The following is a 21,143-nucleotide window of genomic DNA, read 5'->3' as shown; positions in this document are numbered from 1 at the left end:
AGTTCCACATTACCCGATTTACAGAACACACAAAATATTTTCTTGTGCTGAATGAGATAGCCCAAATTTTCCCCTGGTGTTTTAACAACATGGGACCGGATTTCTTATTTTTGCATTGCTTGTTAAAAGCAATGTTAATCTACAAAACTTGAATTTAAAGACCCAGACCAGAGCTAAGAGTGAAATTAACAAATGAGGGATATGTGTCCTACATAGACAACAATGTGGGTTTTATGCATATTCACCACTTGAGTATTTTGCTTTAAAAAGTCAAAGTCAAATTAACAGGTTTTGGCAATGGGCTTTTGTGTGCTTTCACCGGCCTCAAGAATGTGACGTCAGCGTTAGAGACGTGACCGAGTGATTTTTCTGCTTTTCAGATTAGAATTCATTTTTTCCCCTCAATTTTCAGAAGAAAATGGCACTGACAATTATTCAGTGCTCAAATGGATGAAAACCTACAACTTTACACTTGTTTTTTTTTTATGATTTCTTTGTTTGGCTCTTATTGGGCCTAAGTTGCTATGTCAGGAAAAGTTATAACACATAATCTGAATCTAGATAGAATTGGAAAGCTGATCCAATTAAGTGGGGAATGGTATCTGGTCAAAACTGGTCAAAAGCTCTAGATTTCACTAATTCAAGCTTGCAGAAATAAATTTATTTCTCTATGTGATAGAAGTGAAGAAAATAAAATGCATAATCTGAAAGGCAGGAAAATCAACTAGTTTTTCTGTGTAAAAACCTCTGGATCACATTGCTTCGAATACAACAAAACGTCACAGTCTTGAGGCCGGTGGTGTAAATCACAAGAAAGCATATTTTCGAAGCCTGATAATTGGAGCTATTCTTAAGCAAAATACTCGGCTGGAAAGCAGTGAAAATGCATAAAGCTTGCATTGCTGTGTGAAGTAGTTTATTAAGCCTTCGATTGGTACATGTATGTGATTTCCCAATTTCATTTTGGGGTCCGGTCTGTTTCTTTAACCTAATCAAATTTTTGCATTTAAATGCTTGTTACAAACAAATACATGTATATTGATGTACAATAAATTGACTGAACTTCATCAAATTTTGACAAATGATGATCTTTGCAATTTAGATGCTTGTTGAAAAGAAGTATGTTAATCTATAAAAATATTGGATTGAACCTTATCAAATTTTGACAAATGATGATCTTTGCAATTTACATGCTTGTTGAAAGCAAGTATATTAATCTATAAAAATATTGGATTGAACCTTATCAAATTTTGACAAATGAATACTTGTATATCAAGATGCTTGTTAATCTTCAAGCTCAGATTTCAACTTTTAGCTGATGGGAATCAAACGATATATATACATGTAGAATCTGACTTGGCGTCCATGAACATGTTAACAGTCATGTGTGACAGCTATAGAAAACACCTCAACCTCCTAAAATAAAGCAGATGTATTACTCCCAATGACTAACTGAAACAGGTTGGTCTACAGATTTCATTATTACCTATATACAAGGTATTTTAGCAGATAAATAAATATCATATTTCACTCGCTACTTTCAATCTGAGACCAATGGGGTAAACATTTGCCATTATGCCCTCCCCGTGCTTTGCCCATAGGAATACTGTACAAAAACAGAGCATACAGAGGGCAATATTGGTCATATTTCTGCTTGCGCAGGAGGAGCCGATTTTGATCGCTAATTTCAGTTTTGAGAAATCTGGCAGGAACCAGTTTATGAACCAAGGCACTGTGGATAATGCGTGGCACGGCCAGTGCATCTCTATGCAATGCATACATTGTTGATTTTCATTCTCTATGCATCAAGTGTGCGCCATGCATGATGCGCCACTGCAAGATTTACTTTGATTTACTTTTTACAAGGGTTACTTTGCTAACTTCATGAATAACCTGAAATCAGAAGGAGTGATAAGCAAAACAGGTATATATATTGTTCCTAATAATAGCTTGAATTTCACATTGTACAGCCTTAGGTAATAAAATATTGACTGGCTCTTCTTTCGGAAGACATCAAATACGTTGCCCTTAAAAAGAATCACATTGCCCTCGTCTTAGACTCGGGCCAATATGATTCTGTTGCGGGCGACATATTTTATGTTCCCCTCAAGGCCAGTCAATATTATATAAATAGTTAAACAGGTTATTAGCTTCAGCTAGGATAGAGACTAGGTGCAGTGGATGAGCTGGTAGATCATAAAAATAGTTATGAATCCGGATAATAAAGGAGGGACATATTACTCATATTCTTGTGTAACCTATGCCAGTCTCACAAAATCAGAGTCTAAATAGGGACAAATATACCTTCTCACCTAATACTTGTATACTGACGAACAAAAGAAAAAGAGAAAACTTATATCGATATATAATATACATTTATTTGCCCTTCAAATATTTGAATAGAAGTAGCCCACAGATACAAATTTGCAATTTATCAAAGATATTAATAGATTTGTTCGTGTTGAATGGATACATAGACCTTAAATAAAACTCATTCAGGATATTCACTGATACTTGATTACCATGAGCTATATCCATGTACTTTCAAACTTTTGACATATCAAAAATATTAACCTCAGTTAAGATTTTGTTTGAATTCCCCCAACACAATCTGACTCTAAATGACCTTTGACCTTGGTCATGTGACCTGAAACTTGCGCAGGATATTCAGTGATACTTGAATACCCTTGTGTCAAGTTTCATGACCTAGATCTACAAACTTTCAAAGTTATGACATTTCAAAAACTTAACCTTAGGTAAAGATCTCAATGTTGTTGATGTCGCCGCCATCGAGTTAATTCTTGTCAAATGTAACTTATTTCATGACTTAAAATATTTGCTTTACTGTCCTCGATGTTATGAAATGAAACATGGAACTGTATTTGCTAGAGTACCTGCATATATGTTTTCAACTTCCAAAAATAGCCCATTCTTGGTCTTGAATCATAACAAACCATTTCATTTCATTAGCAATTGACTTTTCCAATCACAATTTTGTATATTGTATGTGTGAAGATCAACAAAACAACCCAGGCCATTATAAATACTCATAACAAAACTCCCAGAATACTACTCTATCTAAAGAAATTTGACACTTTCCTGTCTCACGACTTTTCTTCAGCCTTAGCAGCCGCCTCACTTGCAGCCTTCTTTCTTCTCTTCTTAGACTCTCTCCCCGATTTGGGCGGATGTTCCCCGCTTCCTTTACCCGTCGCACCGCCCCCTTCCTCTTTGCCTCCTTTCCCTGGTTGGGATGGCTTCTTATCGCCTTCTTTCTGTTTCTCCGTACCTGGCTGGAGCCTCTCTATGCCCCCTGAGGGAGGGGAGGGAGTACTACCATCCCCTGATGCTCCTTGAGTGGCTCCGTCCTCCTGCTCTCCGCTCTCCTCCACCGTCATCTTCTCCAGGACCTTCCCAACCTCTTCAACGCTTGTCTTCTGTCAACGAAAAAAAGAAAATCAACCTTGTGCTAGTTCGAACAGGAATCTATCTCCTAACTAATCCTTTTTCGACAAAACGTTTGTCAATAAATAAATCAATTAATGCATATTCAATGACTACAAAATTGGGCAGGGCAATTAATTTTACAGATTTCTTTCCCAACCACTCTTAAATTCACTTCACTGGCTTCCTTTGAAACGGAGAATAATGTTCAAATTACTCATGTTTATTTTCAAAACACTGAATAAACAGGCTCCAGAGTATTTCCTATTTGACTCTGTATACGCCAACTAGAACACCTGGGTCAGGTGGTGACCCTCTTCATACTTGGTCTCATATCATTAACTTGTATATCAGCTGGTGATAATTTAACTTTTACTGTGTTGGCTTGAAAACACTGGAATGACTTGCCACTTACAATTAGACAGTCTCCATCACTAACAATTTTCAGAAAAGCATTAAAACACATCTTTATTGTACATGTAGCTTGTAGCTTTAAGATTATACAATTCCATTCAATCAATTAAAAGCGCTTTAGATCCAGATAGAAAAACGTAGTACTAGTAGGCCTATACATGCAAGTCATAGGTAATTATAGTAATCATAATCAAATTGCAGGTCAATCTACCCGTGTCAAATATTTTGTGATCGCAGAAAATAGCTCCTACTTCCCAAAGACTACATCTAAGACCTCAATTTCAGGTTTTCATGAAATCACTTACACTATGAACGTACCTTGTTTCCGAAGGTTGTTAAATCTCTCTTCATAGCATAGGCATCCTCACCGTCTGCATAGTATTTGGGTTCTATGTCATTGGTCCTGGGGAAAGAGAGATAATGTCATCACTATATTAAAACCATGTAACTATATAACTCTACAGGAGAGAAAAAAGACAGGGCTATTAATAAGCCGGGTGCACGCCACACAATTCCACACGACGCGATAAAATCACATTTTGCATTTAATGTGAAATTTCCAATGAGTAAAATTATTTCACTCAAAGTTTGTCATAATGCCATAGGAATACCAAAATCGGAATTCTGCTTTGCTGAAAGTCTTGTGGTCCATGTTAAGTCCAAATTGGCTTCACGTCACAGCAGATACTGACTTCGTTACGAGTTTGAATTAAATTTGCTTATATTCATACAGTGGCTCCAAAAAGACAGGGAGTTTCATTGAAAAGTCTTTGAAATCGGGTTGTAATAATGGATAGTGAAATGTGCACCAGGCTTCAGTGATCTTCATTTACAAGAAGAAGTGTATTTTTACTCTTCTTTCAATCAGAAGGTTGTGGGTTTATGCCAGGCATGATATTCTTTCATCCAAATTACATTGTGCTCAACTCAACCAAGGTTAGGTTGATGGCCCGGGAAAGGAGGGGGGGGGGGGGGCACTGCTATAACAAGATGGACACCATGCTCATTAACAAAAGTATAAAAAAGGTTGTTTTTTTACAGCCAGGATCATCAAATAGGGTACACCTTTCATCCCTATCATGAAAATAAAGGTAACGTTTTGTAGTAAAATATCTAAGATTACATATGTAATGCCAAACAATGGAGGAGGTCATAAAATGAAGATTAGTATACATGCAAAGACACTGGATTATAACAATGAAGTAGAGATCAGTAGACCAATACTTACGTGAATTTGAGTGTATTCTGATACAAGTGAAGCGCAGCACGGTTGCTGGAAAGAAAAAAAAAGGGGAAATAGTCAATATGAAATAATCTTAGATTATCATATCAATATATTACTCATTGGAGAGCATAGAAATAAGTGATTGAATTTATGACTTAACGGGCAAATCCATGGTTTGGATTAATCGCTAATTGTGGGAGCATTTCATGAAAGGACTTGTCGGACGTTTTATCCGACAAGTCCCATTTTATTCGACAGTTACCATAGTAACAGTACCCCTCAGCCAATCAACATCAGAGAAAGATGTCAGGTCTGACAACTTGTCGGATGAAAATGTTGATGAAACACTCTCCTGGGACCCTGATTTATCCTGGTTATCCACTGACCTATATAATTGATTTATCACAAAAACATATAGGCCTACAGGATCTACCTAGAATGATAAATTAAAAAAATTACTCTCACAGTTCTAAATAATTCCCAAATAATGTGGCAACTTAGAGGGATATCTTGCCAGAGAGTTCAAGCCTCTTTCACTTCTTCAGACTTGATCTCTATGATTCATTTTTAAAAATTTGTTTAAATTCACAATGCACCTACCGGATAACAATACACGGTTGTCGGGGAATAATTGCATTTCTGATGGGATAGTGAACATATATTTTCAATCGATCATCTCAGTACCTTTGCAATGCACAAGGCAGTGTGAGCATAACCTGATCTGTGACCTTATAAATATATTTTGACGTTAAGACTATACTGGTAATTCGAGGACACCTCCCATCTCACAGAAAACCCTGCAATTTTGTTCGATCTTAGTAGAAAACATGCTGGGTTGTGGCGAAATACAGGGAACTAATGACAACAACAACAATATCATTATTGATAATAATAATAATATAGGGTATTTGTATAGTGCACATATCCATCCTGTCCGGTGTTTAAGGGTTATCCAGTAGAAACATGCTCAATGACAATATAAATAGTTAAACCAACCTTTTCCTCACATGCAATGACACATATTTTGCATTGAAGCATTCGGTCATTGCCAACGATGCCTGGTTCATAAGCTTCTGGGCTAGACCAAGTCTACGATGAGACCTCTTGACCGCCTGCAAAATAATCAGATAATGATAATAATTAGTCATCAAAAAATTTATGAAAAAAATGGAATATTGGGAGGAGCTGACTCTTGGTTTGTCATACTTTAAATTATTCAAACAGACCATTTAGAATGAAAAAACGGTCATCTTTTTTCTAATTTTCATCTTCTACTCACAATTTACACAGATCACATACATGTAAGTAAATGGCATAACTATTGCCTAAAACTTGAACAACACTTCAAATAAAAAACACTTCAAATAAAAAACTCATAAAATTTTGTGGCTTCATCTATATGATTTCAGAATGCAGGCAAGGAACATTTAGGGGGGGGGGGGGGCACTGATACCCCTATCTGCCCCCCAATCCCTATAGCCAGGGTTGAACCTTATGTACAATATGCAGGGCTTATGATTTTCAAAGTCAATTTGCACTATAAAGTACTTTGCTATGATATGCAGTAGTGAGAACACGTCATAATTCATTGAGCAATGAATCTTTAGTTCTTGTGATCTTATCCATTGACTAAAGCCCCGTCTTAACGGACACTTTTCTGACTGCCTTGTCATGAAAAAGTCAAGGTAAAAACAATACCCACAACCCACTCCTATTAAGACACTCCTCCTGAGGTAATGGGAGGAGTAATTCGGGAATGCCAAATTCTGTCCTGCTACAACGAGGGTGGAAGCGAGGTAGAATCACAACTCCAGCCCATCTTGAGCCCAAACAGACGTTCTGTTTAAGACGCTGTCAGGGTACAGACTCAAATTTCCTTCTCTCAAAATAAATCTAGTGTATACAGGGAAATGTACTACATAATACTAACCAGTGATGTGATATGACCATGGGGAACTTCATCAGGATCCTCTTCCCTAGGAATAAAAAAAATGTCATGAGTAGGAAGTGGTGGGTATCAAAATATCACTTTAAAAACAAGAGTGTTAGACTCTTAACAAAGAGAGTAAGATGAGCCTTTCATTTCAATAAGATCGGGACAAGGCCAAGGAGAGAAATAATAGGTTCAATGGCCTTGTATTAATATAATAAGCCATGATAACAGAACACAATTATGAAGAATGTCATGGTGAATTGGCTTATCACAACTACTCACCTTCCATCAAAATCTTTTGGCACATAATGATAAATGGATGATTTGTGATTATATATGAGATCAATACCTCAACTGGAATCTATTTTTTTTTTTTTATAGAAGAGCTCTTCCATGGCTGCAATTGACACACCAGAGCAAATACCACACAGTAATGCTTCATGATCCATAATTCACAAAGACTTCCTTATGAAAAATGCACCTACAGCCCCCCCCCCCCCTCCTTCAGAAAGAATAGTAAAGTAATCAATCAACTGAACTTACATTTTAGCCAGTACATATCCAACAATCTTGCCGTCTTCATCTTCGGCTACATACGAGAGCTGTGGCCAGGACAACCCGTGGTAGAAGTAATATTTCATCTGATAGTTCTCAGGCAGACAGAGCAGGTTGCAGTGCTGCATGTTTATCAAGTCTTCTGGCTGTTGAATTCAAAAGTAATAAAATACAATAAGATTGATGAAACATTTCATGTACCTCAACAAGTTTCAAAGAATTCAATTTCACACACTTTTTTCTATTCTTTCACAAAGGTAATCAAGCAGGAAGGATGAATTACAAGAAAGATGGAAGCAAATTAGGAGATCTAAGAAGAAACATGGTGGTTCGCGAAATTTAAGTCTCACCTGATTTATAAACAAAATATGCAATATGATCTTTTAACTCCTAGATGACCTTTGACCTTATCATCCTCATGAACACACATGTGGTATTACCTAACCTTCCGATGTTTGGGAACGTTACTCTAGATAAATATTGGTGGGATCATCGCTTTGATCTACCACTCCTCTGCATGCGTACAGTAATAAATTCACCAGACTGAGGAAAGTGTTCCATATGCACCCCCCCCCCCCCACCAAATATCACAAAAAATTGTTGAGACTTCCGGTTCCTTCACTTCAGATTTTTCTATCATTTTTTTTTTTACTGTTGCTTAACTTAGTTGAGACTCGAACTCACCTCGTTTTATCTGCAGTCAAGACCTCCTCCCGCTATGCAAGCGAGAAGCACTGATACCGTAAGGGGTATTTTAACGATTATCAGCCGATAGTTTGACTAGTCTAGACTCACAGACCCTTTACTGACTAGATCCTGCTCAAAATTTGATGGAATAAAGCCATATTTTGGTATGTATTTCCACTACCCCCATCATATATGTTCTATATTAGGGCTAGATATATTATTCTGAACCGTATCCAGACCTGCCAACCTCTGGGAATGAAAGACTGTATTCTGTGATAAAAAAAAATGTATTTTTCCCAAAAAAAGTGTATTTCATAATAAAATGCTTGGCGCACTCCCTCATCGCGGCGCTCAAGCTGCATGCAAGCTAAAATGCACACTGCTCTTGCAGATGACAAAAAAAACATTGAAACATGTGTATATCTTCACCCTGGTTTTAACAAAATGATTTAAAAAAAAGTTACCTGAAATTACATTGATCTAATAACCATATTTGTGTACGTTTTATGAAATAGAGACATACAGAGATGATTTTTCTCAATAAATTTTTTAAACCAAAAAGAACATTGAGAAACTAGAAGAGGTACAGACCATATGTCTACGTCTTGGCAACAAGAGAATACCATCTGAATATTTGGAGAGGAGAATTAAAGCAGATCTTATTACTTACAAATATTTAAATGGGTACTATGGAAATTCAGCCCAACGTTTCTTCTTCTCTCAACCTAAAAAATTTCTTAGAGTTCATTCTAGAAAATTGTTCCAAAGACGTTCCAGAACACAACCAACCGGCCACTTCTTCCACATGTAGATTTCAGTAACAGAGTGGTCCATCAGTGGAACAAACTTCCGGAAGAAGTTGTGTCTGCACCTACAGTTGCTACATTTAAGAAACGACTGAGAGCCCTTCCCTTAGCCTAGAATTGAGGGCTAATAGTATACCAAGTAAGTATTAAAGTAAGTATAGATGTTATAGGGAATTTCTGTAACTTTTAAGTAATTTTTATCATGTTTTAGGACTTGAAAGTTGAAGATCAATTTTATGTGTTTTTTATTGACAAATTAAGAGCTTTCTAAATTTGGTGGACCTACCTACAATGACTGTATTTTTGTTTTGATCCAATTATGCTGAAGTGTCCGATATTTGGGCACAAGTTTAGTCTTTGACTTTTTACTCCGAGTCCGACTAATTAATTTTAGTCTTTGAAGCACTTGTTCACTGCAACCATCCTGCCTGTGGAGAATCTACAGGTAGGACTATGGTATGCCAATGCTGTATTGAGCACACACTTTAAAAAATCATTAAAATATCACTTTCGTGACCAAATTACTAATTTCCATACAGTTGCAATTTATTTCCATTAGTAACTTGGGAATAATTTTTGTATTCACCAGAGCGCTCAAAAACTAGAATTTTTTCATATTTTTGTGAACGCCCTCTATTGGTGGAAAGTAGTGTAAGAAAATCAAGCATTTGTCCCATAGAAAAAGAGAAAATAAGCCAAAATTGCCACCCTAATTTTGCCACACATTGAGATGTAACTGAGAGCAAGGTTATAATTATATCAAAACCTTGTTCATTGAATGAGTGCTTTGAAGTTTGTTTGGACTTTTGTCAATTTTTAATGTTTTTCTTGATTTTTTTTGGGGCCACCAAAAAATAATACAAAATTGTTAAGGTGGCCCGAACAGGCCACCACCGAAAAATCTTAATGTGGAGCCTTGCTCTGCCATAGGCAGAATCAGTCAGACCGCAGCTCGCGCAATAATGAGCATATTCACGGAGATTTATTCAGCGGCCCTCTAGCGGTCTCCGAAGGAAAACGTGCGATCAATTTGGCTTGATTTTCCCACTGAATTGGAGGGGCTGAAGTTACCGTATAGCTCTGTACTGGTCGCTAACTTCAGTTTACGTCGGAACGAATTGTGGTAAGTTATTCTCAAGACCTTTATCTACATTTTGATATATAATTTTCCATATTTCGACATTTTCAACCTACCATTTTTACCTGTTCAATTGATGCTTATTTTAGTAATATTTTAACTGCAATTTTGTAGTCGGAATTTCACTTTTGGTTCCTGACTTTGCTACATAACCAAATCGTTTCGATCGGGGTTTTTTAGAATGAAGAAAAGTCACTGTTCAAAATATGTCAGAACCAACTTGACGCAAAATCACCTTATATTTTTATTTTAGAGAAAATGATACCCTAAAAATCAAGAAATTTAAGTTTTACCCGGAAGTACCCTTCTCGTTCACTCTACGATGGCGCGAAATAATGCAAAAATTACGTTCGTCGCCGGTTGGTAGAATTTCGCCCTTGGTCCCATACGTTGAAACTTCTGTAATGATGACAGATGGCTCGCATTATTATATGTGACTGTGGACGGTGGACTTGTTTTTTTTTTATTAAGACTTAATATAAACGAAGCTCAATCAGTAGATCCCTTCTATAGTTTTATTTAATGATTATCAGGTTTTCTGAATTCCATCAAGTTTTTATAGATTGAGATATTTCTTGAATTATGTTGAAAATTGTTAACCTTTTTTCTTAATTAGTCGAAGTTGAGTCCCATGATGGTTTTTGCCCCAGGCTGCGGTTAAGAATGAAATGATGATTAGCTCAGACAGTCTACTCCATAGACTATGAACAGTTTAAAGTCAAACTAAAAAGTCTGGTACTACCGTACTCAGTAGTATTTATAAACCATTTTGTTCAAATAAAAAAAATTGTGGCTGTCACAGACAGTACTTAGTCTCTTGACTTACATGTAACATAATTCATACTTTGAATGATTATTTAGTAATTTAGACTATTTCTCTCTTGTTTTGTCTCTTCTACACACATATCTGCATACTTGCTGACTCTGGTCTCTGCTCGCTACTTCATTCTGGGAGATTCCATCATGTACTATAATGGTCAGACTATGATTTGGACAAAGCCCTTTTTTCGTTTGCGAATTTTGGACTGATAATGATACAACAGAAAATTGATCTTTATCGATATTGGAAACAAAAAAAATAGAGCAGTTTTGGGGAGGACTAAGAATACTGACTTGGACAGGAATCTTGTTTTTCGAAGGTATAATATATTTGTCCTTTTAAACGGTATTTGAATGTGGTTACGCCTTGTTTTTGTTTTCCACAGTAATTATTGCATATATGAACAGAAGTGAAATATTTGTTGCGAAGCACTGTATGAATGTTGTGTGATCATGGAGCTATGGTGTGATGGTATTATAATTAATTCATCATTTTTGTTATAAGACTGTAAACCTGGTGGATGTGAGGGAGTGGCCTGGATGAAAGGAAAGTGAGCATGTGTCCAATTACTGATTTGTATATGTTTAGACAATTTTGTTGGTGGATAAATATTAATGTGCATTCCCTATATTCCATGCAAAGAGTAAAGGAGAAGTACACCCCACCAAAAAATTAATTTGAATTTAAAGAAAAATCAAGTATTGCAGAGAATTTCATAAAAACTATGATTCAAAATTCAAATAATTACTATTTTGACATTGAGAAATTTGCCTAATTTTATAAAACAATTATATGCTCATCTTGGTCAATGTGCAAATTACAGAACCGATTATGTCACACGCACTCTAATTTCTTGTGTATTTTTTTGTTTGATACAGTGTACATGACATGTATATTTTATTTTAATTTTCTTTAACAAATTTTGAGAGGGATTTTAATTCCTCCATTAACATTCATAGTTTCAATAAATGTAACATATTGTGATTCGATGAAAAGTTTTTAGATCAAATTTTCTAAAATTGATATAATAAATGCAACAAAAAATAAAAAAGTAATGTGATGAGTGAGTGACATAATCAACTCTATTTGCATACCATTGTTTTGTGTATATAACTGTTTTGTGCTAAAAAAGGGAAATTTCTGTATTTATTCAAATAATTTTTTGTTGATGTGCACTTGACCTTTAACTCACTTCCCTTCCCACCCCTGCCCAAATAAGTGTAATCAAGAACTTGAAAATCAAAAGCAGTGATTAAGAAGAAGTAAGATTTAATCATAGAGCTATTAATAGCTCCATGATTTAATAAATACAGGCCTAAATAGAAATTCACATGAAAGTAAAAAGAGAATAAAGCCGGGTCTAGGAACGATGAAGGAATATGATTGAAAGAAAAAGCAAAAATATATCCCCATCACCACCCCCCCCCCCAAAAAAAAAACATTCCGACGGGTTCGAACCAGGGTCCTTGCACACGACAAAACATTGCGCTTACGCAATTCGCCAGTCTTAGATCCCTTTCATACAACTTCCGGGTTTTTTAAGCTATATGAAATGTTGTAAGTCTGTGCGCCGCTGTTGACCAATCAGAACGCGTCAGCAATTCTTCTGCAATCCCAATCATTTTGCGATGGACATTGCCGTGGTTTTTTGTGGTTCCTGACTTTGCTACATCATTAAATTTCATATTTCTTTTTCAGTCGTAAAAGAAGAATGTCTACGCTTGTCGCTTTATAATTATATTGTCTATATTGATTTTAAAAATATCAATTTGACGCAAGTGTGATTTCGATGCAAAAATACGCTGTTTATTCACATATATTTCTTGAAAAAAAAATCATTTTTTCTAAGGCTAAGCTAAATATCGGTCTTCAAAATACATTAAATCAATAAATGTGCATTTTATTTAACTGATCAGAAATTTCAAAGTTTTAGGCCTATCTATAAAAAAAGAGTTAAGACCAATTTTGTGAGGAATAAACGGCTCATTACCTATGCATGACCACGGACGGCTATGCATACCGCTGAATAAAATAGATCACTTTCGGACGGGCTGCGAACTGACTGGAATAGTTGCAGCGAGCAAGCGAGTTCGGCCGCCTTTAATCTTACAGTACACACTTGTCCACCTTACACAAAATCCTACGTGTGGGACTCGGTAAAAAAGGGGGGTCGTCTCGGCAGATCATTCACAAATAAATCAACATAAAATACAAAATAACTAACCCCTCCATTTTAACTTACCTTCGCACATCTTATATTCATTTTAGATCTTTGAGATTGGTAAATCTAAGCAGTAGAACTTTCAAGTTTCAACTAATCTATCTAGAGAAACGAGTATTTCCAAGACCGAACCTGCGCATGTGTCGATCATAGATAGAGCTAGAGATATATGTATACTAATAGTATACATTTTATATCGCGCTCTAGATGGCGCTAGAACATTATCCACAGAGTTATCCAGGGACACTAATCCACATTACACTAATCCACATTAGTGTCCCTGTATAGAATTATCCACCTTTATATAGAAACAAAAAAAATAGAAAAAATAATTAAAAAAAAACAATTGCCGCCGCTCGATGGAAGGAAAATTGGAAGACTTCAAGAAATATTGATTGATGGATTGGAGATAGCTGATAATATATTTTCTTTGTGGACAAGACGACATCTTAAAATATTATTCAAATCCAAGCAAACATGGTTTACTCTCATCATGAATCAAAAACATGTAATAATAACACAAAATTTTGTTAACTTTTATTATTTTATTGGACTATTGGTCCTTCTTGGATGTGCCCCCTTTTCAGTTCTTACTAAAATTCATTTTCGGTGTCCTTCCGTTCCACCATGCATGAGAATCACTTGCCATGCCTGTTTTATAATATACCCATCATATTAATATTCAAGATCTCCGTAGATCCCAATTATGCATGTCACTATTCAAATTCTTTACTGAATGTGTGTCCCCTAAAACGATTAGATAATTTTGATGCTTAATATTAAGCCTCCCTATAGCTGCCCTTTCCCAGCATTTCAGTCCTCCCTACACAACCCCGTGAATGTGTGCAAAAAACTTGTAAACTCCTGTGACCAAATATATCAGAAAATGGGGATGGCTCCCTTTGAAGCCCAGTGTATACGATCGATGGACTGTCTTTGAAACCAATGGTAACTTCCCCAAAATCATTTTAAATTTTGACTGGTTGGGCAATAATGCTATACCATGGGAATTTACAATCTAGACTTTCCCCAGGACCTTGAGGATATCAGGACAATGCAATGGAGACCACCCCCCCCCCTCCAAAAAAATAAAAGAAAGAAACTGAGAGAGCTCGGGGGGAGGAAGGGAAAATGGTTGAATATGGAAATAATTTGGGCTAATTCTTTCTGACTGGTTTTATGTACATCAACTATTAGCTATTTACTCATGTATCTTCCACCCTCTATTTCGCTTAAAACACATAACTTGTTCGCGATTTAGTTCAAGAATTGTTAACCCCATCCTTTTATACAAATATATTTAATCTCTTTCATGACTTCTGTTGACCGAACAAATTCTATTACCCACATCCCACACTTGTCTTTAGGACAGCTGGATACCTATCTCTTCTCATTTTCACTCACCAATTCATCGCTTTCTCCCTCCCTACCTAACTCTCCAAGAACTCATTTCTCTTATTCATTCCCTAATCCCTATTCTCTCTCTCTCTCTCTCCTCCCCCAAGCACCATTTTGAATACTTTCCCGCATTCATCCATTCCCCCGCCCGGCCACCCCAACCTTCCTCTCAGATCAACTCTTTCTCTTAAACATTCACTCACCCCACCCCTCTCTCTCCTTTAGACTTTAACATCAATGCCACCCCCTTCCATACTTTCTCTCTTCTCGCATCCAATTTCGACATCTTCACATGTAAGCTTACATCTCTCTTGAAAACTAATTGTGGTCCAAGGTCGATTGTAGTCTGCAGGCACAGACCCTGATTGAAACTTTGATCAACAGGTTGGTCTGGACATGAGACTAGCACATATGTAACATGTAGTTTCAAATTTAGGCTGTGCATTCAGACCACAAAACCTGAATAAAGGGTTTGAACAGCAGACTATGTCGATTGCCCGACATTCTAAAATGGCAAGGGGTTGTTGCAAGAAACTATACTGCAATCAATCACAAAAACATGTATTGTTAAAACATCTATAATGGATAGATGAATATTTATAACAGCGAATCAATTTATACTTTCTGTTCCAAGCAGACTTGTCGGCAATCTTATACAATTGATAGTTCAACCTTCATCTGATTTATCTTGTATTGCCCGTAAAATCACAACACATATTCAAGAAAGCGAGATCTTATTATTTAATACGTTTTAATATCTCAACAATTTATCAATGAAAAAATTTAAATAACATAATAAATAGGAACATGTGGATATTGAATTATTCAGGGAATACTAATAAACATTTTTTGGAAAATAACATATGGACAGGAAAAATTTAGTATACATTTTTTTCAGGGACTACACCTGTATGAACATTTAAAAAAATATAATGAAAAGAAACATATGGACATACACTTGTTCAGAGATTCTGCCATAGTTTATTTCATCTTGTTGTACTTGATAAAAAAAATGACATCCAATAATATTGTTTGAACATTAATCAGGAATTCAACTAAATAAACCCTTTCTAATTACTTCTTACAGTAACAGGACAATGAACACTTTGATTAAAACTTGATTAAAAAAATGACATCCAATAATATTGTTTGAACATTAATCAGGAATTCAACTAAATAAACCCTTTCTAATTACTTCTTACAGTAACAGGACAATGAACACCATTTTATTAAATTAGTTGTTAGCATTCCGGGATTGGGATGGATTTCCTGTGGTTTTAGCCATAAAGAGTATTAATTTGAGACTGACAGTATCCATGCAAAAAAAAAAAATACAATCAGATTAATATTATGAAATACATGTAGGGATATGCCTCCGTTGATCCTATGGTTTCCCAAGGCAATGCCAATCATGATTTACTTAATTTTAAACAAAACCCTACACTCTAACAAATGAAGTGCTACGAAGAGCCAATTTAGCCCTTAAAGAGCGTGTATAGTGACTGCACTTCGGAGTGCTGATTTTTCTCGTTCAAATTTGAACTAGACAAATCATTACTCCGAAGTGCAGTCACTATACACGCTCTTTAAGAGCTAAATTAAACTCTTTGTTTTTTAGAGTGTAAGGGAAATGGGATAAATGGCATAAAAAGAACATGCAATTATACCATGATACCATCCCAGAGTGTTGCCCAACTTCAGTGGTGTGATGTCACTCACTCTCTGCAGGCCATGATCTGTAAGTGACAAAAGGATGTAAAGAATGAATATATTCCAATCCAAAGAAAATGAATTATCACAGTAGGCGGTTTCAAACCGCCTCGATCACAAGAATCCCCGTTAAATTACGAGAACATTTTTAGGCTAAAAAATACCCATTAATTATTCCTGCATTCACATCGCCCCGAAATATACCCTTCGGGATAAATTCCTGAAGTTAGGAGCATGCGCAGTATGGTCTAATAAGCAGGCAAGGCGCGAGATTCAAAACCACTTGCCCAGCAGCCACCCACGCCCAACGACACGCTGGGCTAAAAGTTCCCGTAAATTGCTTTCACATTGCCAAAATACTTGCGACCTTGGAAAAATCCCCGCGAAAGTTCTCGTAATTTCGCCAAGTACCTACTATTTAGCGGGTATTTTCTTTTGGAGAAATTACGCGTAGTTTGCTTTCACATTACCAAAATACCTGGTATTTTCTGATCGGGGTAAATTTCCCGATCAGAGAATACCTGGAACTGACGAACTTCGAGGCGGTCTGAAACCACTTAGAGCTGCCAATCTGAACACGAACATTTCAGTAATAGAAAAGCTGAAAATCGGTATTTTGCTGAGGAAATGTACCATGGGAAAACACAAAAAAGGGGAACTTTAGAAATCAGTATTTTGCATGAAACCATCTGTATCCTTCTCATTTTCAATACTAATTACAGAAAAGACTGTACTAATCATCATATTATACAGAAAATTTCTCCTCTGAATCCCAATTCAAGTGGATAGGTATTTAATCTTTATCAAATCTCACAACAGCCTTTCACTATTTTGACGATACTCATGCTAGACAGTTGGGAAATATCAATATTCTCCACAATGATCAGATCCCATGATTTTAAAACAAAATAAAAAGTAAATTCTACACTTGAATTTCGAAAATAAGAAAACTACACATTTACTGTTTTTTGTTTTGACTCGTGTTTTTTTAAACCCTTTTATCAAGGACACTAACCTTTCATTAAGTATGGTAATAGTGCAAATTATACAAGGAAACAAAAAGTCCTGATAAATTCAATGCATTTTCTCTTTTTTGGGGGGGGGGGGTGGGAAAAATTGATCCATTTGTCAGTACATAATTTCCTTTTTGTTTAACAAAACTTACAATTTACAGTAATTTGCCTTTTCATTTGAGGGAACTTTGATGGTTATTTTGTTTGAGCCTTTAAAATAAAAATGGGAGTCATCTTATCCTAGTTTCTACTTTCTGATATGAGGCCCATTGAAAACAAACCCCCAAATAAACTTTGCAATATGGTGTTGCCAGAAAAAAAAATATTGAAAACTTGTAGCTCCAATACCTCGAATGAACAGATAATGAATACTTTTTCAGAAATGAAATCTTATAAAGGGCATGCTTAATTTGAAAGAAAACCAAACAATTTGTTGTAGATGACATAGTTTTAACAATCACAAGGATGTAACATTGTTAAATAAAAGTGCTCTTTTTCATTGCTCTCCTAATATCTGATACACTCTATAGGTATACCTTGGTGAGAGCAAATTGTTGAGGAGCTGTTGATGCGGTATCGATCCCGTCTGCTATTTGGTGTCCTTGATGGTAATCTCCTTACCTCTGAAATTCCTACAAAAGAAAGAACACTTCAAGAAATATTATTACATTCAATCATGTTTACAGTACAGCAAATGAAAACCTGCAGAAGTTTTTATCATATATCATAACAGATTAAATGTACAAAAGAGCAAAAGAGTACAGCAAATTAGACCATATTGGCAAGTAATAAGGTCAAGGAGCGTTGACGACGTGGAAAATTATGAAACTAAGTTATGAAAAGAACATCCATTCGGGAGAACATGGCCTTTCAATTAGCTCCATTCCCTACTCTTTTTTTCCAAAAGGTTTTATTTGGAAAATCCACAATTACTGTACAGCCTAGACTTCTTTTGCAATATCAATAGTTTGCAATGGCAACTGAAAGCAAGTCAAAATCATCTTTCCAATATCTGAAAGTATTTGTAATTCAGAAGACATTCTTCTCTTTATAACATGTATAAACGTAAATTTAACAGATTAGAAAATGACAAACAGTAACACGACATCATAAGAGCACATGCACACCTTTTAATAATGTCATGTTGGTGCGTGCAGTCGAAAACTTCAGGGTTAACTTGGATGATCGTCATGCATCCACTCAACGATGTAACCAAAGGAGCGTCAGACTCAAAGGCCACACATCAATCCCAATCTTGACTGGATTGTTTCCTCCTTGTTGAAATCACTCTTGTGATGTTTCATTCTGGTGTTGAACTGTCTGCAGATACCCTTTTTAATCTTCTGTTCTCCTTCCTCAGAGCTTCTAATTCAAGTTCCAATTCCTGGACATGCACTACCTCCCTCTTTTCGATCCTCTCTTCTAAATCTTTCACTTGGTCCATCAGAAGTGAACATCTGCTTTCCAGCTGCTGTCTTGGCAGTGTCATCAACTGTGTTTTCAGCTCCCATTGATGAGCGGAGTAATCAGCTTCAAAGTTCTGCAGGGCAAAATCAATGTCAAACATTTCATCATTTATCTTGTCATCTTGGGGATATTCGGCTTCAATGCTACATCCGCTGCTGCTACTAGATGCAGAAGGTGAATGAAGGCTTTCATAGTCGGACGTACTTTCGGAACCCCCACTACTACTTGTGCTATGTGGAGAAGAGCATTGTCCACAATTCTTGGCCACGAGACCTTCTTCTGAGCCCAGACTGGTGGTTGCTAATGTGGCATCTCTCTGGTTAATTAAAAATTCATTATTGTTGAAAGGTGCACCAATTGTCAGAAAACCACTTCGTGACTTTCCTGGTCTTGCTCTCCGACGATTCTCCTTCCTCTTTGGTTTGCGTTTCCCCCTGAAACGCTTCTTCAATTTTATATCATTTTTCAAAACTTTAACTTGGTTCTCCATCATCCACGGTGAGAAAGGAATACTGGCACTGTTGGGAACATCTGTTTCTGCGGGCAAAACTTCCATCATCACCGAGAAATAGTTGCTGTATTTCATGAAGCTGAACAATTTTTGAAATTGTTGGGTAGATTCTAAAACGTTGGCGTTGGAATCTAACTTTTGCAGTCTATTTTCTAACCCTGCTAAAATTAACGGTAAATAAAAGAGCGGTCTGACGTTTAAGTTAAATGCTGTACCGGTACCGTAGCTTGTTAACGAGTGATAAAACTAGTAGCAAAATCTGGTTGAGAGAGCTAGTGCAGTGAGTAGCGTTGCTTCTCCTCCATCAAACTCGTGACTAATGGTGGCGCTGGCTAGCTAGCTGTGAATGCGCTTTGCCGTGTATAAACCGTCGTATACGCCCTATATATAGTCTATATACCAGTACCAGTTTCGTCGCCCCAACGATTATTGCGAAATAAACAAACAACGAATACAAAACGACACACGTACCACCACAAACTGGCGCGGCATGACGTCATCCTACTCCCCGATTGATTGATTGGCCTATCATTGTTCAATGTGAAAGTCACTTCCGCGTTCTGGTAAGCACAAGCACGGACCAGCTAGCTGCATAGAGATAATGTGTACCAATATATTTCTATGGCTTTATAGCTGCGACCTTCATCGACTGCGAGTCATCAGGGAAGAGCGCCAGCTCTAAGGGACTCACCATTAGATATCCATTGGGGGGGGGGGGGGGGGCTGGAAGTTTTTCCCCCAAAAAAAACTTGACTTGCTATATGAGAAAAAAAACTTGGTCCACCAACAAATCATCTGAAAGGGGTATTTTGAAACTAAATTTGCATAATTTTGGTGGAGTTTCGCGAAAATTTGGTATTCAAAATCTCACCGAGTAGACATGTAGGCCTATACACACTTGACAATTTTCCCTCGCAACGTAGATAGGAGAGAAGGATCGGGGAAGGGGGTCCCGGGGCCTGGGTCTCTCTTTTCGATCTTGTACAAAAACAAAAGATCATTAGAAAGTTACAGGTAACCAATGGTGAGATAAGTTGTAATGAAAGTGACAGAAATTAAACAATATAAAATATTTCAAGCTCGCGCTTCGCGTTCGCTTGATTGATTTTCATGATAAAAAAGGTATTTAGAATGCCCATGCAGATTCTATAGGTCGAAATCTGAAACACGCACGTGCTTGTTTTATTCAGATACGCAGATTGTTTTGTATTTAAATCATTATCCAGTTTCAGATCACAAAATTAAAAAATTTCTGCTCCGCGGCCGGCGCTTTGCGCTGCATTATTAATGAAGGAAGATTTCCAATTACTCATCCTTTTCATGACGTACAAAACATGAATAGAGTGTCCCATTTTTAGGTGTAAATCTCGATTTTTTTCGCTCGCGCATCAATTGTTTTATTTTAGTTTTATATATACTATATCCTTTTAACGATTATACAAAAAGTGCTTAGAATTTCCATTCTTCAGGTAGAAATGTCAAAATTTACAGCCCACGCTTCACGCTCGCATTGTTTAGTTGTTGAAATATGTAACGTCTTTATGTCTAACTGCAAGCAGCTGTTAACAGATCCTATTTTCAGATCAAAACGTATATTAAAAATTTCTACTAGCGCTTCGCGCTCGCAGTAATTATTTAGTTGGATCCACATCTCGTTTAGGATCACAAACATTGCCCAGAATATGTGAAATACATGAAATAAAAAATAGTTCGCGCTTCGTGCTCACACTTTTTAAATAAGGCTTATGAGATTATTATACATTTATGTTGATTAATAAGAATAAAGCTTAGAAGTGACTAT

The 21,143-nt window shown here is 36.5% G+C and overlaps 1 protein-coding gene and 1 long non-coding RNA gene across 3 annotated transcripts; both read right to left on the bottom strand.

Moving 5' to 3' along the window:
* Positions 1-2,353: 2,353 nt before the first annotated feature.
* Positions 2,354-13,414, bottom strand: LOC129257745 (N-alpha-acetyltransferase daf-31-like). 2 transcript variants are annotated; one of them, XM_064096497.1, is made up of 7 exons: positions 13,265-13,414; positions 7,560-7,717; positions 7,014-7,059; positions 6,080-6,195; positions 5,087-5,131; positions 4,177-4,261; positions 2,354-3,437 (listed from the first exon to the last, which is right to left on the bottom strand). In XM_064096497.1, exons 1-7 carry the CDS (start codon positions 13,283-13,285, stop codon positions 3,105-3,107), a joined length of 804 nt encoding a protein of 267 aa, XP_063952567.1. In that variant the 5' UTR covers positions 13,286-13,414; the 3' UTR covers positions 2,354-3,104. The 2 variants fall into 2 exon arrangements, with proteins under 2 accessions (XP_063952567.1, XP_063952568.1); XM_064096498.1 differs by having other exon boundaries at positions 2,354-3,434; positions 13,265-13,381.
* A 1,961-nt stretch (positions 13,415-15,375) lies between these two features.
* Positions 15,376-19,995, bottom strand: LOC129257747 (uncharacterized). Its single transcript, XR_010292955.1, has 3 exons — positions 18,492-19,995; positions 17,901-17,996; positions 15,376-16,377 (listed from the first exon to the last, which is right to left on the bottom strand). It is a non-coding gene; the product is annotated as an uncharacterized LOC129257747 (long non-coding RNA).
* Positions 19,996-21,143: the final 1,148 nt, after the last annotated feature.

The sequence above is a fragment of the Lytechinus pictus genome, chromosome 3 (genome assembly GCF_037042905.1).
Source record: "Lytechinus pictus isolate F3 Inbred chromosome 3, Lp3.0, whole genome shotgun sequence".
NCBI classification, from domain to species: domain Eukaryota; kingdom Metazoa; phylum Echinodermata; class Echinoidea; order Temnopleuroida; family Toxopneustidae; genus Lytechinus; species Lytechinus pictus.
This window is presented reverse-complemented; position numbering and strand designations above follow the sequence as displayed.